This window comes from Aptenodytes patagonicus, chromosome 6 (assembly GCF_965638725.1).
Source record: "Aptenodytes patagonicus chromosome 6, bAptPat1.pri.cur, whole genome shotgun sequence".
Classification (NCBI taxonomy): Eukaryota; Metazoa; Chordata; class Aves; order Sphenisciformes; family Spheniscidae; genus Aptenodytes; species Aptenodytes patagonicus.
In genome coordinates, this window is record NC_134954.1 from 28071344 (window position 1) to 28090530 (window position 19187).

At 52.7% G+C, this 19187-nt stretch overlaps 1 protein-coding gene across 1 annotated transcript; it reads right to left on the minus strand.

The window, feature by feature from the left end:
* Positions 1-1168: 1168 nt before the first annotated feature.
* EFHD1 (EF-hand domain family member D1) lies at positions 1169-19051 on the minus strand. Its single transcript, XM_076341716.1, has 4 exons — positions 18664-19051; positions 10148-10295; positions 3956-4090; positions 1169-2839 (listed from the first exon to the last, which is right to left on the minus strand). Exons 1-4 carry the CDS (start codon positions 18957-18959, stop codon positions 2705-2707), a joined length of 714 nt encoding a protein of 237 aa, XP_076197831.1. The 5' UTR covers positions 18960-19051; the 3' UTR covers positions 1169-2704.
* Positions 19052-19187: the final 136 nt, after the last annotated feature.

A 19187-nucleotide genomic window follows, 5' to 3' on the forward strand; every position in this document is an offset into this window, starting at 1 on the left:
GAGCAACCGACTAGTTTTTTCTTTTTAGTACTTCTGCATAACCATAATAATGACATTGTTATTCAATCCAACAGTTGCCAGCAAAACAGAACAATTTAGAAAGCAATTAATATCCCAATGTCAATTTTTGCAAAGCTAATTTCAAAACTCACATTGCTGCAACTTCAAAATCCAAAAGCACTTACTGTTCACTGTGCTGAATAAAGGCTCCAACTAACAGCATCTATTTGAATTGAACAAAATTCCTTCAGACACGCTGCTCACTTCCTTATTGAAACCTGTCAACTGGAGTTGACTCAGATCTATTAAAATAAAACCACTGGCAGCCCTTTTTCCACCCTCTCTTCCTGCTGCCCCAGGCTCCTCACCCAGCTGCACGTGCAAAGCAGCACGACTCAGCAGTGCTTGCTACACTGGGGGGAAAAAAAAAAAAAGAAAACCAAGAGCTGCAGTGTTGCGATTTTCCGGTGGAAACAGAGACTAAGGAACCTTCACCCTTATTTTACCTGACCTCCGAGACCTGAGGGCTCACAGACACATGGCGAATGCATGGACTGCCGACAACGCGCAGAGCAGAGCTGCACCAGATAAAATATTTATATTTTCTGTTTCATCACTGGATTGCACCTGCAAGAATGCATAATTAGGCCTCCTCCTGAGCCCCCCCCCCCCAACCGGCTATGCCAGCAAAGCTTAGCAGATCAGCAACAGTAGGAACAAGACATTTGTACACGTTTTCAGATGTCCACATTTTTTTTTTCTCCCTTCTATAAAGGCAGAAAGAGGAACTGCAAAGGGAAATCTAGCTGCAGCAACCTGCCCAGCTCCCAGCTGGGGCACTACCAGGGCTGAGATGCAGAGGGTATTTTAAGATAAGGGAAGGCTGACAACGTTCTGATGTCAACATTGAAATACTGTCCACTGCTAAAATATTTACACAGCCATGTCCCTTTCTGAGGAATTGCAAACAGTAGGGCTTTTTACACCAGAACCGCTGTACAGAAGGGGAAGTGCTACCAAGAAGGGGCTGAACACTTCCCTCACTCATCCAAGTCAGGATGCCGAGCTTTAGGGATCAAACACGGGCACCTTCAGGAGTGGGGATTGCTACTGTGATTTGTGAACAAAACAGTATATTCAGGGACCTAAAATAAACGACAGACAAGACCAGAGATAACAATGCTTTATTTGTACATTTCAGCAACAGGAGAAATAATTGAAGATGAAATTATCTGCTTTGTTGTAAAGTATAAAACCATTTAATTATAAATATTTAGCTAAAAAAGCGTGATTTATAAAATATAATCTGTGAAGATATATATACACAGTTTAATTGTTTAGCAATTATTTCACCTGACATTAAAGAGTAGAGGTTTTTCTATTTATTATTCCACGCTCACAGTTTAGTGCTCACAGTTTAAGAAGCAAAACAGACAAGTGAAAAGATGACTGGTGAGTTTCATTCTGGAAAGAAGAAAAAATAAAATGCACGAACTGGGGAAACAGCAGAGGCAGAATTTGAGCAAATCTGTGTTTCAAGAGAGGTCTCTGAGGGAACACAGCTCCCCTGCCATGAGTTACAGAGTATATATCCAGACAAGCAGTGGGCATTTTAACATTTGTGGGCAAGTTTCCTGTGTTTGCGAAAGAAAATGGCTAATAATATAGTGCAAGCCCTCCGAATTCAGTTCAGCTAAGCGTGTTCACCTCGCTGCTCTTCCCTTCTTGAGCAGGGATTGGTCAGTATGCGGGGCTGGTGTTATCTGTCATGGCTCGAATGAAATCAAACAATGTCACCTTTATGATTCAGGATATGAGCAAATTTCCAAATAGAAACCCCCAGTGTGCCATCTGATTGCATTGTCCAGCTGGCAATATCGCTTAAAAACATACAGCTGCCTAAGGCTGGAAAATACAGTGAAGCCATACAGTACACTAAACGTGATGGAATGTGAAAGAAGATACGTGGTCAGGCAACTCAGTTTTCTATTCCTCGTTTAAGAGAGAGCCAGCTTCCTTCCTTCGAAGTCTTGGGAAATCTCACCTCTTATTGAAAGGTTTATTACTATGGCACTTCAGAGAAGAAAAACTGGAAGACTCTCCAACATGCTGGGGCGGCAGAAAATGCTATAGGAAATGATAATTAATTTGATCCATGTCCCTAGTAACTATCTTTCTCTCTTCACAGTGTTTTCACAGTGCCTGTGGCACGGAGCTTTGAGGACAAAGAAAAGGGATAGTCAAGGATGCGTGACAACACCCAACAGCAGTACAAACGTACAGGAAGTCAAGCTGTACTTTGTACACCGATTTACACAAGACCTCACTACTTGCCTGTAAACAAGGAATGAATTAATAAGGAGTTAAGAGAAAAAGGATGTCTAGGAAAGAATGAAGTCGGCAAACATGACACTTGTCAGTGCTCACCGTGATTTGCTACCTGCTGTTTCTGCTTCAGGGTGATGTGCTCCTGACAGTTCAGAGCAAACAGCACGTACACAGCTCTTATGATTCACATCGTTATGAATGCATAGTAACTGCAAGAGTTGTGCCCTTAGAAACTCAAGAGGATCTTCAGGAGAGGAAGGCTAGCAAAGCAGTAACGAGTTTTAGGCAGGATCCAGGCAGTTCTCTCCAGGTTAAGCCCTGATCTGGGAAACGTACCAAGTCATGTGCAGTCTCAGACTGCATATCAGCTGGTCGGTTACTGGGTAAATGCAGATTTTAACTCCCTGAAAGCCGCTCGGCGGTGTTTCCTTTCCTCCTCTTCCCGCTTTCGCTCATCCTTCTCAGCTTTTATCTCTGCTTCAAACTTACTGGCTGAAGAGAGGGCTTGAACCTTTACAACAGAGAAAATAAATGAGCGTCAAGCCTTGCATCAGAGGGAGAGCCAGAGCCTGAACTGCTCCCACATGAGCAACACAGAACTGTTTGCTGCACCTCCCAGCACTTGCTGGGAAGCTCTGTCAGGATGGGTCAAGTATTAATTACACTGCAGTGCTTGGGTATTTACACCCAATACCTGTTAGCTCACTTGACTTTAGCATCAATAAAAGAAAGGTCATTTACTAGTAAGTCACTAACAAGCGACCAAAACAATGGCATCAGTACTGTGTCCCATACATTCTTTCTGTAAGCAGGAAGCATAGCATAAGTTGTGAGTATACAGTTGGAGAAACTACTGCAGAAAACAGTTCTGAACCACAGCCAAATCTGAGAACATCATACTACACCATGGATAATCTGCAGATCAAAGAGACATTGTTTATTTGCTGGCTATTTTTCCACCTTTCATCTCAGTACATCTGCTGTGCAATAGCTGTGTTATGCTCTTGGGAAAAAATGTCTTATATAAACAAGCAGGATTATTTTCTCTTGAAGAGAGCTTTCAAAAAGGGTGCTTTGTCAGCTTGGAATGGTGCAAAGCTCTTTCTGCCAACCCCAGGACCCTGCAGAACAATTTTGATTCCAAAGGTTATACAGAGAGCTGCTCAAGAAAGAGATGTCTGAAATCCTATACTCCAAAATACTCCATTCACCGCTGAACTCAGTGTTCAGGTTGAGGGAGGTTTTACAAAATGGGAAACTCAGTCCCATTAGTTTCAGGATGCTTGTCTTTAAAAGCGGTCAGCCAGCTAGTCCCGTAAGAGCTCCCAGCCACAGGGACACAGGTCAGCCAGTCAGCTCTACCAGGGTAAGACCCACAGCAGAGATGATGAATTAAGCTGTTATAGTATTGACTGATCTGCAGAGGAAGGCTGTAGCTACAGTCCAACATAAAGTTTGAAGGGAAAAGCTATGGCTGAGCTTAGGGGAGGGCCATGAAATACACATCATTTTAGCTAGGGAGAAATCTGGCAGTATCTTCTATTGAAAAGCAAGCAGGGTCAGTGTCTCAGTGGCAATTAAGGCCTGCGTGCAGAGCTTTTTCATGTTCCTCTGTGCCACACCATACCTTAGCTTCAAAGAAGTTCTTGGCTCCTTTGACTCCCTCAATGGACACATCTATCTCTGAGAGCTTTGCAAGAGTCAACAGGCCGCTGTCCTCCTCGAGTTCCCCAGCTGCAGCTTTATGGAAAATCAGCAGGAACTAGCAAGACAGAGAGGAAAAATTCAAGTTCTTCACTGAGGCTCAAACAACTTAAAATGCAAACAGCACTGACATTTACCTGGAGGGGGCTGGAATTTACATTTCTGAGCAAAGGAAACCAGGTCTATATAAATGAAGTGGCACCATGCAACTTGTGCTCCAGTGCCCTGGCTCTGGTACACAGACCTGTTGGACTAAGAGGTAAAAATCTCATAGGAAGAGGGTTTTCTAGGGAGCAGAGCCCTGGTGAAGCACAGCTCCTACCGAGCCTGGGCTGCTACATGGCCAGAGGAAGGAGGCTACCTCTCCACCTGCCTAGTACAATTGTATGGTGGGCTTAGATACACCTCTTTATATCCCCACACCCTAGTGGTATATTCACAAGCCCCCCACCAGCTTCTGCAGTGTTCTGGGGGCTCAGATCACATCCCATGACAATGAAAGCAGGGCAAAGACATCCCTGGCTCACACCTGAACCCCAGGCTCCCTGGACCAAGGCACCAGTGCACTCCTGTTAAGAACAGCAGCCCAAGTGTGTGCACTTGAAAGGGATCTGGGGACTGCCTGGCTGCTATGAACCCTGCCTTCTGTCCTTCCCAAGCCCTATGGTCCACACGGTATGGGAGGGGAAAACAAAATCAAGGTCATAGAATCATAGAATCATTGAGGTTGGAAAAGACCTCTAAGATCATCGAGTCCAACCGTCGACCCAACACCACCACCCACTAAACCATGTCCCTAAGTGCCTCATCTACTCGTCTTTTAAATACCTCCAGGGATGGGGACTCAACCACTTCCCTGGGCAGCCTGTTCCAATGTTTAACCACTCTTTCAGTAAAGAAATATTTCCTCATGTCCAATCTAAACCTCCCCTGGTGCAACTTGAGGCCATTTCCTCTCGTCCTACCACTAGTTACTTGGGAGAAGAGACCGACACCCACCTCACTACAACCTCCTTTCAGGTAGTTGTAGAGAGCAATGAGGTCTCCCCTGAGCCTCCTTTTCTCCAGGCTAAACAGTCCCAGTTCCCTCAGCCGCTCTTCGTAAGACTTGTTCTCCAGACCCCTCACCAGCCTCGTTGCCCTTCTCTGGACACACTCCAGCACCTCAACGTCCTTCTTGTAGTGAGGGGCCCAAAACTGAACACAGTATTCGAGGTGCGGCCTCACCAGTGCCGAGTACAGGGGCACGATCACTTCCCTAATGCACCAGGAGAACAGAACATAGTTACTTCAACTAGTCCCTTCTCTAGGGCATGGGAAAAGTGATTCAAATCAACCCTTGGAGCTATGCCTCAGCCTGTTCCAGGGAACCCCAGCTGGTTTCACTAAGGTGAGCAAAGCCTACGTAATCCTGTCATGCCCATTAAATAACGTACAGGAGAGCTTCTCTAAGACCTGTCAGAGGTCAGGTCAGAGGCATGCCCTTGTGATAGTCAGAGCGGCTTGAACGAGTGTCCACAGAGCAACTGGTTTTAAAACCTTTGTCCTGCCCTGGACCATAGACATTTAACAAATCCAGAGTCAGTACAGCAGAGTGCATATTGGCAAGTGAATTGCAAAAGGAAACAAACAAAGAAGAGAGCCGTATTACACTCCAGGAAAGCACACTTTTTTTACTGAAGGAACAAGACCTGCCTGCTTAAAAATAAAGACCTCTGCACCACCTTCAACCTGCTAACCAAACTCCAGGTTAAGATGTGGATGCTCTAAGTGTAATTTGAGAGGTCCTATAACTCCCTGCTATTCTTGGCTACCCCAGGAGGTGTCTCAATGCTTGGCACAGTGCAGAAAGAACAGACGGGGACAAGTCACTCGGGTACAAAAGGAGCACAAGCAACAAAACTGCGCCACTGCACCACTTCAGTCCAGGGCAGAGGGCTGCAAATACCACGTAGGGTTGCCCTGAAATTTGATGTTCCTGTGCAAATGGATATCTAGTGCTGTGCTCCTCAGATTGCCAGGCTTGGGACTTTGCGTCTTCCTACAGAGAGCCCGAGCTGTCCCGAAGGAGGGCAGCAGAGTCCCAGGATCCACGCTGAGCCAGCCCCTAATGCGCTCGCCTGCTTCAAGTTGCTCGCAGAAGCTGGTGGAGATGCAAGAGCTTGGGAAGGCCTCCCATGGGGAAGGGTGTGGAGATGACAGCAGTGCTGGCTGCCCTCTCACAGAGGCAGTGTCACCAGGCATTGCTTCATGCAATGGCCTCATAACCCGTATGTGCTCAGCACAGAGCAGCCAGAAAGCAGGCTGTGCTTCGGGAGGGAACTTTTCCCCCTCCAAACACATGTAAGAAATTTAATGATGCTCTGCTGAATGGGCAGAACATCCTGCTCAGAAAGAAACCAAATCCTCCCCAAAATATCCTCTCCCTCTGCTCAGATCCGCTAGGCTCGGGCTAGTTCCTCTCCTCCACCACCAGGCATGGGGACACGGAGGGCTGGCAGCCAGGCTGGTGTTAGTCATGGTTCCTCCCCACAGTTTCTGCTCCACCCTGCAAGTCCCACTTCCTGGCATCGGAAACGGCCGGAGGAGGCAGCACAATCCTGAGGTCTGGTACAGCTGTTGCCCAGGGAGGGACTGGAAACACCCAGTCATGAGTACAAGTGTGCATGAATCATCCTGAAACTAGGGGATGGGGCAGCAATCCTCCCGTGGAATATGGGCTGCCACAGCCAGGAAGCTGAGCTCAAGGAAACCAAGGGCTGAGCCACCGGTTGGGGCGGACACAGCATAACATCAGCCCCAAGGACCCAGCAAAGCAGACCATGGGGCATCATGCTGGTTTCCACAGAAGCAACCCTTCCTCATGTAAGCACACCACCTGCAGCCCACCTCGCCAGTTATTTGCCCTCGAGGCATCGGTCCTCGCTAACTAGAGAACACCAGGAATCTGCATTCAGTTTCCTGATGAGTTCCCATTCCCAGCCCATCTCACACCCTTGCTAGGCCCAGGACACATCACATGCAGCTAAGCCTCAGGGAAATGTCAATAGAGAAGCAAAAGTGAGTAATGTTGGTATTTTTAAAAACCCTGCTCTCAAGGAGGACACAACACACACTTTCCACCCCACTAACCTCATAAGAGATGTATCTGTTCTCACATCCTTCATGATCCAAGACCTACCCCACAGTGCCAGGTCTCAGAGCAATGCTGCAGTTACACAGCCCCACCGGGCACCATGCTGGCCTCAGGGATGCGAGGGAAGGTATGGGACTGACTGGCAACTACTTTGCCTTGCAGCAGCTTGCCAGAAAAGCAGTGCCACCGAAGGCTGTGGTTTGCATCAAGCCTGCTAGCAAACACATGACATGGGTCAGCATTTAAGCTGGTGTGAACGTGGGGGGGCAGTGGGTGGATTTTTGTGAGTTCTAGATAGCAGCTACAATTAGACATTACTATTATAGCAATTAACTCTGGTTTCCTGTGGTAATGACAGAACTAGATGGTCAGAGGTGGTTTTTTCCCCCCCAACGTACCTAATCTTTTTAAGCCTAAACTTCTTCACTTGAGTCATGGAGGGAGTCTTGTGCAGTTAATTGTTGATGTATTGATGGATGCTCAAAGGTCAATGGTAGAAGGCAACTTTCCTAACGGGGCCAGCAGTTCAGCAGCAGCAAGTGAGAGCCATACAAGCCTGCTTTCCAGACGACAGCTTACATGGGAAAGGAGGACATGACACTACTCAAAGCAGCAACAAAAGGTGAAAGCAAGTGAAAGAGGTCCTTACCAATTCTCTGGCCAGGCCACGAGAAGCACTTCTTCAGGCAGTTATGTCAGGACTCGATATTCTCTGGAGAGGCAGACAGGAGCCCTCCAGTGCTCAAGTTACACTCTGCTGAATTCGGACACTCATTTAAACCAGGGTTTCTCCCTGTGTTGTCAGAGTGCCCCAAGTCAGCTTCGTCACCCACTACATGCTTGCTTGTCACCACCAACGGGAAGCATAGTGGGGCAGGGCTATAGGCTGGTTCAGGCCTCCTCACCCACTGGGAAACCTGCCTCCCTGCCAGTCCTCTGCCCGAACATAGCAGCTGGACACAGCACATCTGCAACAAGGCAAGAAGCATCCTGCTCCTCTCTACCATGGGAAGCTTTCGGTACATGCCAAAGCTGCTGTGTAACTTGTCCCCAGAGCTCTGCCAGTACCACTCCTTCATTCCAACCCATGTGCCACTCAAGCTTGCATTTGCTTGACCATCATTTTGCGTCTGGCGAGAAGCTACAACAGCACCAGCTGCCACATGCCGCCTGCCAAGGACTGGCAGCATGGGCAGCCTGTGCTGGCTGACAGGCGGCTGTGCAGGGAGCTGTGCTCCAAACAGGTGGCGGCAGAAGAGGAGCTGCTCTGCCACTTGTGCCATACCACTGGTGCCAGGACACCATGGCATCTTCCAGAGAGAGCCTTGGGGATAAAGGCCCTTCTCTTTCACAGGAGAGAACCCCTGCAGCAAGCCCAGAGGCTGCCCCCAGCTCTTCAACCAGGGTGAAGGGTGGCCCAGGGGGCACGCAGAGAGACAGAGGCTCCTCCAGCCCATGCAGTGATTTGGCAATCACAGTCTGACACGGGGCCAAGGGCATGATGCTCTTCCTGCTCTGCTGGATTCTTTGCTACCCCCGGTTAACCTCTGACCAGGCATGTCTCCTTCCCTGCCCAGAGGAGCTGCCAGCTTAGAGCTTTGCTAGTGTGAACTGACAGGCTCTCACTTCCCAGATTTGCTTGTCTTTCCCCCTTTCTATGGGCCAGGCCCTGTAACCCAATGGTCTTTAGCCTCTGTCTTCTACTACTGCCCTCTTGCAGCAAAAGCAATGCAACAAAACCCTTGGGGAACAGAAGCAGGGGGAGATGGTGTGACATGCCAGCACAGAGAGATGGTGCAGCAGCTCTGTGAGCTGCCAGTCACCCCTCACACCCCAACCAGACATGGGCCCTGACTGCTCATCCTCCCTCCCAGGCACTGCCAAAGGTCCTAGCACTTCCAAGATGAAGAACTTGATGTCCTGAGCTGTGGAGAACTCTGCACCTAATCTCCACAACTAAGCCCCATCCTGCAAGAGGCATGGTGAGAGCACAGCCCCTGCAGAAACAAGGGAGCCCAGCTGCTTGGGGCCCATTGCAGCTGTCCCCTGGGGCGGGAGAAAGCAGGACAGCAGCACAGCCCTCACAATCGCTGCAGGACACAAGCAGCACTAGCCCTCCTGCTGCCTAAGGGGCTGTCGGTTAATTCAGAAAGCCACAGTGTGACATACACTTCCTACTGAGACAGCAATCAAAGCCTGGGAGGAGGACATGATGCAACAGGAGGTTTTTATATGTGGGCTCCCCCTTCCTGCTGAGATGAGTTGGGTACCCTTGAGTGCATGCAGGTCACTGCTCAAATTCCCTCTCTTCCTCTGCCTGGCAGCAGATCCAGGCCTGCCCACACTGCTCCCACCGGTCTCAGCACAGAGGTGACAGACAGACCTGTTCGCTGTGTGTCCCTGTTGAGACAGCATGCAGTACTGAACTGCTGCATCACCACATTTATTCCTCACTGCAGGGAGGTGACCACCCCTTGTGAAGCTTGCTGTGGCTAGTCACTGTGCGATGCTGAGAGGGACTGAATATAAACTGGAAGAGGAAGCCTCCTGTGCCCCGTGAGACCAGCTGCTCCAAGGAGAGCCCTTCCCCTGTACCTGAAATGAGGCCTGAGCCACTGTACTGCAGGAGCCCAGCAGTGAGACCTTGTGACTGAAGGGACATACCACCTCCAGCTACAGCAGGGAGCTGTCAGCACGCCCGGGCAGCTGCACTAGGACTTAATGCACTCCTAAAGCAGGCAGAGAGGTTGGAGAGCTTTGACATCAGGTACCATTACTGCCACGTGGAGATGGATGCTGACAGTGGTCCACACCTTGAGCTCCCCATGGCATGGGGAAGCTCACCTGCTTCTCCACTGCACCCCACAGCTCGAGAAACATGGAGGGGACAGTGCTACCTACAGACAGAGTACAGGACCTGGCTGCCTCCTCCCTCCGCCCCACAGCCACATCCCTGTCTGCTTCTACAGCCACCCTCACCTCGCGGAAGCTGAGCTTCCCGTCGAAGTCTTCGTCCACCTCCTTGATCATGTTCTTCAGCCCCAAGTGGGTCTGTGGGGCTCCCAGCTTTTCCATCATCAGCTTCAGCTCCATCAGGTCGATGTACCCATCCCGTCCCGAGTCATACCTGCAGGGTGCAAAGGGGAGGGGGTCAGCCCTCATCATCCCCCATATCCATCTTCCCAGAAGAGGAACCATGCAAATGGATACAGTCACGGGGTGGTTCAAAGCTTGGGGGAGAGGGGAAGCTGCAAAACACAGCCAGTGCTGAGATATATTAAGCTCGGGGAAGTAGCAGGCAGCTTTCAGAGCTGTCTCAGAGAGAGAAGTGCTTAGGGGAGCTCAGACCAAACCACCCACACAGAAGGAGCGTGGAGGAACTCAGCTTATCTCTGTGGAATTTCCATCTCGCCCACTTCCATGCCCAGCACAAAGATTACTTAGGCACAGCTTACACCATACACCAGCACGGTGAGGCAAAGGCATGCTGGAGCCAGCTGCTGCCAGGTCTCCTGCTCATTTAGAGGAGAAACAGGGAGCAGAGACCACTAGAACCTCCCAGCAGAAAGTGGCTACCTTTCTTTGCAAGCAAAACACACCCCCTCTAGCTGTTAAGATCTTTCCTCTCCAAAATGATTTTGTACTACACAAGCACCATGCTTCAGGGCAGCTGCTTATTCAGTGTCCCCGGGCAGAACAGAAAGGCAGTCCTGGGGGAGCACAGCAATCCTAGCTGGTGCCGGGGGCTGCACCACAGGGCCAGGCTGGCAGAAGAAACCAGTGCCCACCTCTAGGAGCAAGACTGGAGTGGGACCACACTCCCAATGGAGCACAAAGGACGGCAAGGACTCTCTGCAGGAGGAGAGAGCACCTGTGCAGGGGGCAGAGTGCTTTAGGGATGGGGAGGCAGTGACCTGCCGTGCTCAGCCTGGGACTGTGCACTAATTCCTCCCCTGACATCCACTGCAGGTGCAAGTAAAGCATCTGGCCCACCCAGCAACCAGCACTTCACACCCACCAGGGCCACCACTGGGTTTCAAAGTCCAAAGGCTGGAGGGATGGGCACTCTGCTATCAGACAGCCCATCAACAGCCCTCCCTCATCCTGGTCCTGCCATCGGGGTCTAGCACAGAGCTGGGGGCTTGCATGGGAGGACAGGGCAGGGTCTGCCAGTCTGGGCTCAGCCCCGGTCCACAGCCTGCCACTGCCCCCTTGCCACCATCTCAACCCCAACAGAGCTAAATCCTTTCAACCATTCAGAAAGGAAACCCTAGGCATGGTGCTGAAGCTTTCCCGTTGGCAGGAGCCAGTCAAATCCTCCCACCCATCATCTTTCATTGACTGTTAGTTCTCTTCCAAAGAAATGAGGGCTGTAGCCATCCCAGACCAAGACCTGCACAGTTGTGGTTACCCTGGAAGAAAGCCCTTTCCAGCTGAGAAAACTCACAGCCGCAGAGGAAGCTGTGGCAGAGGAAGGCACGAACAAAGCCACTGGCCCCGAGCTGCTCGCAGGCATAGGCAGCGCAAGGCAGGGCTGCAGCCAAGAGTTCTTCCCCTGCCTTCATGAGCACAGGCACAGGGTGCTTTTCCCCCCACACTGGGGTGGCCTCCACGGCTTTCCAGAGTCCCACCACCTCCACAACCATCTTTTATACTCTCTGTGCCTCTTTGTTTCCAAGGGTCCCAGGTCCAAGAGACCGCCAAATGACAGGGATGTCACCACTGGGCTGGCATGTAGCCCCTACTACCAATCTGCCTGCATGCTCTGCACCCAGGAAACCTGCAAGCCCACTAGGCCAAACAGCTTTCTGGAAAACTAGAAAAAAAAACCTCTGTCAGAGCAGAAACCAGGTCACAGACCTGAGACTTCACAGGGAAGAAAGGCAGTGGGTTCATCACAGCAAGGAAGGCGTCAGTTAGTTAAGGCACACATTCACAGCGTTGCCCAGCCCAGCTCCAAGACACACTTTCAAGACCTCACAGAAGCGTAATAAGTGCAACATTTAATTGTCAATTTGCTTTTCCTTTAAGTTTGGGAGAAAGGGTGTGGAGCCATTCCTCCGGAGTAAGGCGGTTGGAGAGGCAGTACCTTTGATCAGATAAAGCAGCAAAGCACTTGGAATTGGGGTTGGGGTTTTTTTTTTTTGGCCCCAGCAAGCTCACACTGCCCTTTGGCCAGGTGCAGAAGCAGGATGACAACAAGGTCCCCACCATGGGCTGCCATCCGGGGTCAGGACACTGCCCAGCCCCTCTCAGAAGCATTGGGTAACGGAGATGAAGGCAAAAGGAGGGTACAAGCCCAGCCCATGCCTGCCATGCTCATCTCACCCTTCTGCTACAGATGCTACCCGCAGGCAAATACCGGCCCTCAGTGCCTGTCCTGGCACTGCCCAGGGGCAAATGCGCTGCCCCGAAAGGGTTAAGCGTGGGGCACAGCTTCAGGGCTCATCATCCCTGCAGAGAGGCAGCACAAAGCCAGAATTGTGAGAAATGGGGTCTTGCCAGCAGTGGGCCACAGTGGCAGAGCAGCACGCTGTACCAGCCACACAATGGGTGTTAAGCACGCTGGGCCAGGGTACAGCTGGCACCGAGACGCACCCTGAAATCAGGTTACCAGTCCCTTGCAGTTGGGGACAGACAGAGGGATGCTGAAGCCCCCAGATGCTCAGTGCCAGCCCCACAGAACAGCAGCAGCACCCTGCAAACTGCTGCATTCCCTCCCTGCCCCCCTCGCCTCCTAAAACAGCCTGAGTATTTTAGGACCTGGGCACAGCCACTCAGCTGCCATGGAGCCATGCAGCCAGACTATTTAGGGAGAGGCATATTTATAGGGCATGAGAGACAGCACAATTCATTCCCCACTGCCCCCCCGCAGGCACAGGCACTCAGTGCAATGGGGCATGGCACGGGCTACACCTTGTTGGTTGGCCGATGCTCCCAGCACACCTCAGCCCTACCAAAAAACCTCACTGTCCGCCTTTTGGGAGCTCCCAAAACCCCAGTCTTCTTTTTGGGAGCTCCCTTTCAGGTCCCAGGGCTCCAGCCAGCCCCTGATACCACTCACACCTGTTTCACTGCCCGCAGAGCAGCCCTGTCCCAGTGATGGACACTGGTCAGCCCTCACAGGCAGCACAGGCAGAGCTGGAGGAGGGCACCAGGGCAAGTTTGGTCCCTAAATGCATCCCAGCATCCTGGGGAGCCATCCCATCCTGTACTCCAGGATTGGCACAGCAAGAGTACGCAGCACTCTGGTGCCTTGCCAGCCCTCCCAGCCCCGCTGTCACCCGCTGTCCTGCCGTGACACCAGAACTTTGCTTCCTTCAGTCTCAAAGCTCCCCAGGCCGCAAGCCAAGCCTCACCCTGGTGACAGACGGGCATTACGGACAGAGGGGCTCTTGCATCAATGGGCAAAGACGTCTCACATCACAGGCAGGCAACTCCAGCAGCAAGTCAGTGCACAGCCATGGTGGGTCCCCACTCGCAACAGCTGGGATACTGCAGGCAGCTACGAGCACCACGGCCTGCACGATAAGGCTTCGCAGTGCCGCCATAGCAGCGTTCCTGGCAGCAGATGAGACACAGGCAGCAGCTGCCAAAATCTGCTGCAACAAGGATGCACCCAGATTCCCACGCTGGCTTGCTTCCACCCAGGCTGCAGTGTGTGCCTGGCTGCCGAAGTGCTGGGGGAGGAAAGCAGGAGCAGAAATTGGAGGGGGGGGAAGGAGGGAATTCTTGCTGAACAGACTTGCTTAAGAGCAAGAAGCGTGTTATGCACAATTACTGCCTGAAAACAATCATTGTACTGGTGTTACACAGCATAGCTAGGGGGTTACACCGTGGAAGAAAGAGGGATCAGGAAGGGAGGAGAAAGGAGATGCCGAGGACTGTGTCATCTGTACTGGCTCTGCAGTCACCTCCCAGCTGCCTGAAAAAACTCCAAGGAAAAAGAAAAGGATAGTTGAATGAGAAATCCCAAATCCTGAAGGATCAAAGAGCAGCTTCTAAATATTCACGCTTCTTGAGAAAGGCTGGAAAGAAAACCTGCCCTCCCTGTACACATTGCTGTACCTGAGCTTGCTCCACATGCTATGGGCACCTGTACTTTGATCTGTAGTTCCTGCATGCTGCAATGGCCTAATACAGGCTTTGAAACAAAGCAGTCGGAGTAATGGTGCTGAAGTAGTAATATTCTCTTCTTAAATATTTCAAAATCCTTTCTAAGTAGTACTTTACTCCCTCTGACCATTGCGTTTCAACTTACATGGAGAGGGAGGTGCTGATCTCTTCTCCCTGGTATCCAGTGATAAGATGTGTGGGAATGGTTCAAAGCTGCCTCAGGGGAAGATCGGACCTGACATGAGGAAGCATTTCTTTACCAAGAGGGTGGTCAGACACTGGAACAGGCTTCCTAGAGAGATGGTCGATGCCCCAAGCCTGCCAGTGTTTAAGAGGCATTTGGACAATGCCCTTAACATGCTTTAACTTTTGGGTCAGCCCTTAAGTGGTCATGCAGTTGGACTAGATGATCATTGTAGGTCCCTTCCAACTGAAATAGTCTATTCTGTCGCCAAGAGCTTTGGAAACAATTCCTTGTCCTGGTTTCGGCTGGGATAGAGTTAATTTCCTTCCTAGTAGCTGGCATAGTGCTGTGGTTTGGATTTAGGATGAGAATAATGTTGATAACACACCGATGTTTTAGTTGTTGCTAGGTAGTGCTTACACTAGTCAAGGACTTCTCAGCTTCCCATGCTCTACCAACTGGGAAGGCTGGAGGTGCACAAGGAGCTGGGAGGGGGCACAGCCAGGACAGGTGACCCAAACTGACCAAAGAGATATTCCATACCATGTGACATCATGCTCAGTATATACACTGGGGGAAAGCTGGGGGGGGGGGGGGGCAGGCCCCGCTGCTCAGGGACTGACTGGGCATCGGTCAGTGGGTGGTGAGCAATTGCATTGTGCATCACTTGCTTTGTATATTATTAATAATTGAAATAAAATCATAATAAACTGTTTTTATCTCAACCCACAAGTTTCCTCACTTTTACTCTTCCGATTCTCTCCCCCATCCCACCAGGGGCAGGGGGAGTGAGGGAGCGGCTGTGTGGTGCTCAGTTGCCAACTGAGGTTAAACCACGACATTCCTCCATACCAGGGTGGGGACAGGAACAGGCTCCTCAGCCATGTGCAGCTCCGTCCTCCCCAGCCCAGGCAACAGGAGCTCTCCTGCTCTTGGAGGGACATGAGGGTGAGATGAAAGTCTCCTCCAGCAAGATCTCCTCTGAGATGCTGGGCAAGACCCCGAGGCACCAAAGACTGCAGGACCCAGGCTGGGTGGCCAAGTTCCTGTGGAGATGACATCCCTGATAGCTGGGACTCCAGAGGCAGCTGGTCACAGACCAGAGACAGCTGGTCACACTGGGAGCACGGCAGTCCTGGAGTGAGCCAGTCTGCTGCAGCACATCAGACATGTCCCTCGGTATGGGGCACCCGGCGAGGGGCTCCCAAGTGGCTCCAGGAGCACAAGAGGACATTACAGCCTCTCCCACCAGCCAGGCACAAGGCACTTGCAAAACATGTGGGCAACACATGAAATTGCCTAAATACAAAAGCAATAGCAAGGCTGGAATTTCTCCACTCCCTCACACCCCGCAGATGAAGCCAGTGGCTGTTTTCCTCCCCCCTACATCCCTCAGAAAGGTTACTCCCACCAGGCACAGCCTCACAGCCTGGCTTTTACACCCCTCTCTGCCATTTCCCCAGACAAGATGGCACCAAGGGGAGCTGTGAGACTCCAGGGCTCCTGAGGGTTCATTCACAAGACTTGGGGAAGGGAGGTTATCATGGTTACCACAGTCCTCACACATTGTCAGAATAGGCAGCTAATTAGGTCACATTATAATTAGCCTGAGCTGCAGACTTCCTGGTCCCTCTGCCAAAAAATATACCCACCCCAAGAGCTGCCTGCACCCAGCAGCCCCTGCATGCTCTTGCACAGCCCCAGCACCCGCAGCAGATTCCCCCGGAGGCAGGGGTGGGGTGCAGGTATGGGGCCAAAATGGGGGGATGCTGCCAAGAGGAGGCTTGGACAAGTGGGTGAAAAGTGAGCCCAACTTGTGGCAGCAGGAGCAAGGAGCATCGTTTCTGCTTTGGAAGGATGCTCCCAGCGCAGCTGGCAGCACACAGCACCTGGATGGAGCACTAGATTTCAGGAAGTCCCATGTTCAGACGAGCCCTTTGCTTCCACCCTAGCACAGGGTGGTCACAGCCACCAGCCATACTGTGGCAAGCGCTGACAGATGCCAGAGCAGCTGCTATCACCAGCAACTCCTTTCCGGCCAGAGGGCCCTGACCCAGCCCACACCATGCCTGGGTCCCACAGGCTCAAGTTTAGTCCAAGTTACAGATTTACAAGTCCCACTAAACTGATAAGAAACACTTTTGGATGGGAAGTCTTATACTGGAAACCTGGCATCCCGTGGCAGTGAGAAGATACATCCCTGTCTGTCAAAGGCTTATTTTTTACCATTAGTAAGAAAGACCCTGGGTTGTGGTGGCCAGGGCCAATAAGCCATACAAAGAATAAAAGCCTTAATCACATTAACTCAAGCTCTGACTGGCAGGAATTAAGGGGAACATTTCCTCTCCTCATGGAGCACGTGGTATCGGCCAATACTTGAAACGGGTTGCTGGCAGCAGATGGAGCAAAGACCAGATCCTCTGCCACTGTAAACGCCAGGTGCCTGTAACAGTGAAAACCAGGATGGGGTTTTCCGTCCGTTTGTCCGGGGAGCACGGGGGAGCATGCAGGCCAGCTTCTTCCCCTTTTGGCACGGCTGGCCATCACTCAGCTGCAGTAGTCCTCACAGGGCATGCAATGTTTTCCAGCTACATTGACCAGCTGATTAGCATTCAACTGCAAAGCCTAGGTTTCCCTACTTACAAGGCCGGCATTTAATGAGCTCACTGTTGAAAAATTCGGCTGCAGTTCAGCTCTTCCACTTTTTATTTCCCAAACCACCACTGTTCCTTTCCTTATCCCTATTGAGGCAGTGCTGCTGCCCGCTCTGGGCTCTTGCCCGCAGCTTTTTGGTACTGCAGCTGCCAGCATCATTTGTCCTCCTGCCCTCACAGTGCCACATCTCAGCCCTCTGCAGAGTGGGATCCCCTTTAACCGTCATCAAAAGGGGCACAGGAGCGAGCAGAGCAGCGGTCTTGCCCGGACCACCTCCCTTCCTGCACCCAGCTGCCGACGCGACGCTGCCCATGCAACAAAGAGCTCTGGTGAACTCACAAAAGCCCATTGCCTGGTCTCCCGCAGCAACAGCCCCAGCTGGGGCCAGCAACAGCCCGCAATGTCAGGAGCTGGGAGCATTCAGCCAGGTTCTTGGTCACCTCCGTAAGCTGAAGTAGGTCTTTGCACCTTGCCGTGACAGCCCACATAGCACCTCTGTGGCCCTGCCTCCTCGTGCCTGGCAGTAGCTCACTCCCAGTCCAGCAGCCCTGCCTGTGGCCAGCTGGCACATGAGGCTGCCTGCCTGATCCCTCTACTTGGGGCTGGGAGGACGTCAGTCGCCAGGAGCATAGGCGTTTGGAGTGCTGGAGGGAAAGCTGAGCACAGGTAATCAAAGCTACCCAGGCACAGCCCAACTGCAGGAGCCAGGATGGGGATTCGTGGGGGAGAGACACAGGCTGGATCATGGTCCTGAGAAGGGCCAAGCCTTTCTGCTTACAGAAGCAGCTCTCCACATTGCCACCAGCAGCTTGACTTTAATACAAACCTTCCTGCAGGAAGGGGTTCTCCATCCCAGACCCCAGGAAGTGGGAAGCAAAAGGAAGCTATGCTCAAGCTTCATTTGGGTGCATGGGAGGGAGCACAAAGCCTGGCGAACAGAACCGTGGATGGAGCTACAGTACTGCTGGGCAGAGTCAGCAAAGCTGCTAGGGACGTTCGGGGTCGCAGTTGCTGAAGGCAGACATCCAGTATCACTGCAAAGCCTTGGGACACAGACCCACCAGGTGCCCCAGGGTGTGGGGCAGCAGCGCCTGTGCTCTCCCAGCCCCCCATCCCACCCAGCGTCCCCCAGAGCCACAGCTCATGGGTGCCACCACAAACAGCCATCATCCTGAACCCAGGTAGAGCAGAGGCAACCCCAGGCCGTGAGCTAAGCGCGGGACTGAGCTCCAGTCCCGAGTCTGAGGCGAACCCTACGACCCCCCCGCCAAAGCACAGGGACAATATGGGGATCAGATGGCGCTGGTAACCCGCCGCAGCTTCTTCCAGCCCGACCGCAAAACCGCGGAGAAATGCAAACATCTCGCCAAGAGCAGGCAGCCTCTCTCCAGATGTCCCCCCGGGGAAAAGCGCTGGGAGGGTCTGCGGAACGAGGGCAGAGCCCCAGACCCGACGGCAGAGTCCGCGGGGCCGTGGCAGGCGAGCCCGCTCCCGCCCCCGGCGCCCCCCCCCGGCGAACCCCCGCTCCCGCCCCACTCACAGGCGAAACATGCGCTCCATGTCCTTGATCTGCCGGCGGCTGAACTCCTTGAACTCGGTGTAGGGGTTGAAGACGGCGGCCCGCCGGGGCTGCGCCGCCCCCTCGTTGATGTCCTGCCGCCGGCACAGCTTGGCGCTCAGCTCCGCGCCCGCGCTGGCCGTCAGGCAGCTCCGCTCCGCCTCCTCCCCGGCCGCCTCCTCGCCCTTGGCCGCCGCCTCCTCGTCCTTGGCCGCCTCTTCGCTCTCCTCCAGCTGCAGCCGCCGCTGCAGCTTCTGCGCCAGCTCCTCCGAGGCCATGGCCCGGCGCTGCCCAGCGGCCGCGCTCCCGCCCCGCTCAGCTCAGCTCAACTCAACTCCGCTCCGGCTGGGCCCGCTTGCCCCGGCCCGCAACTTTATTCCCTCACTTGGAAGGAGCGGGGCGGGACGGGGCGGGACGGGGCGGGGGGAGGCCGGGACGGGGCGGGCGCTTAAGGAGGCGCGGCGGCGGCCGTGGGGGTGGTGGGGGCCGTCCGCGCGTGGGGCGCG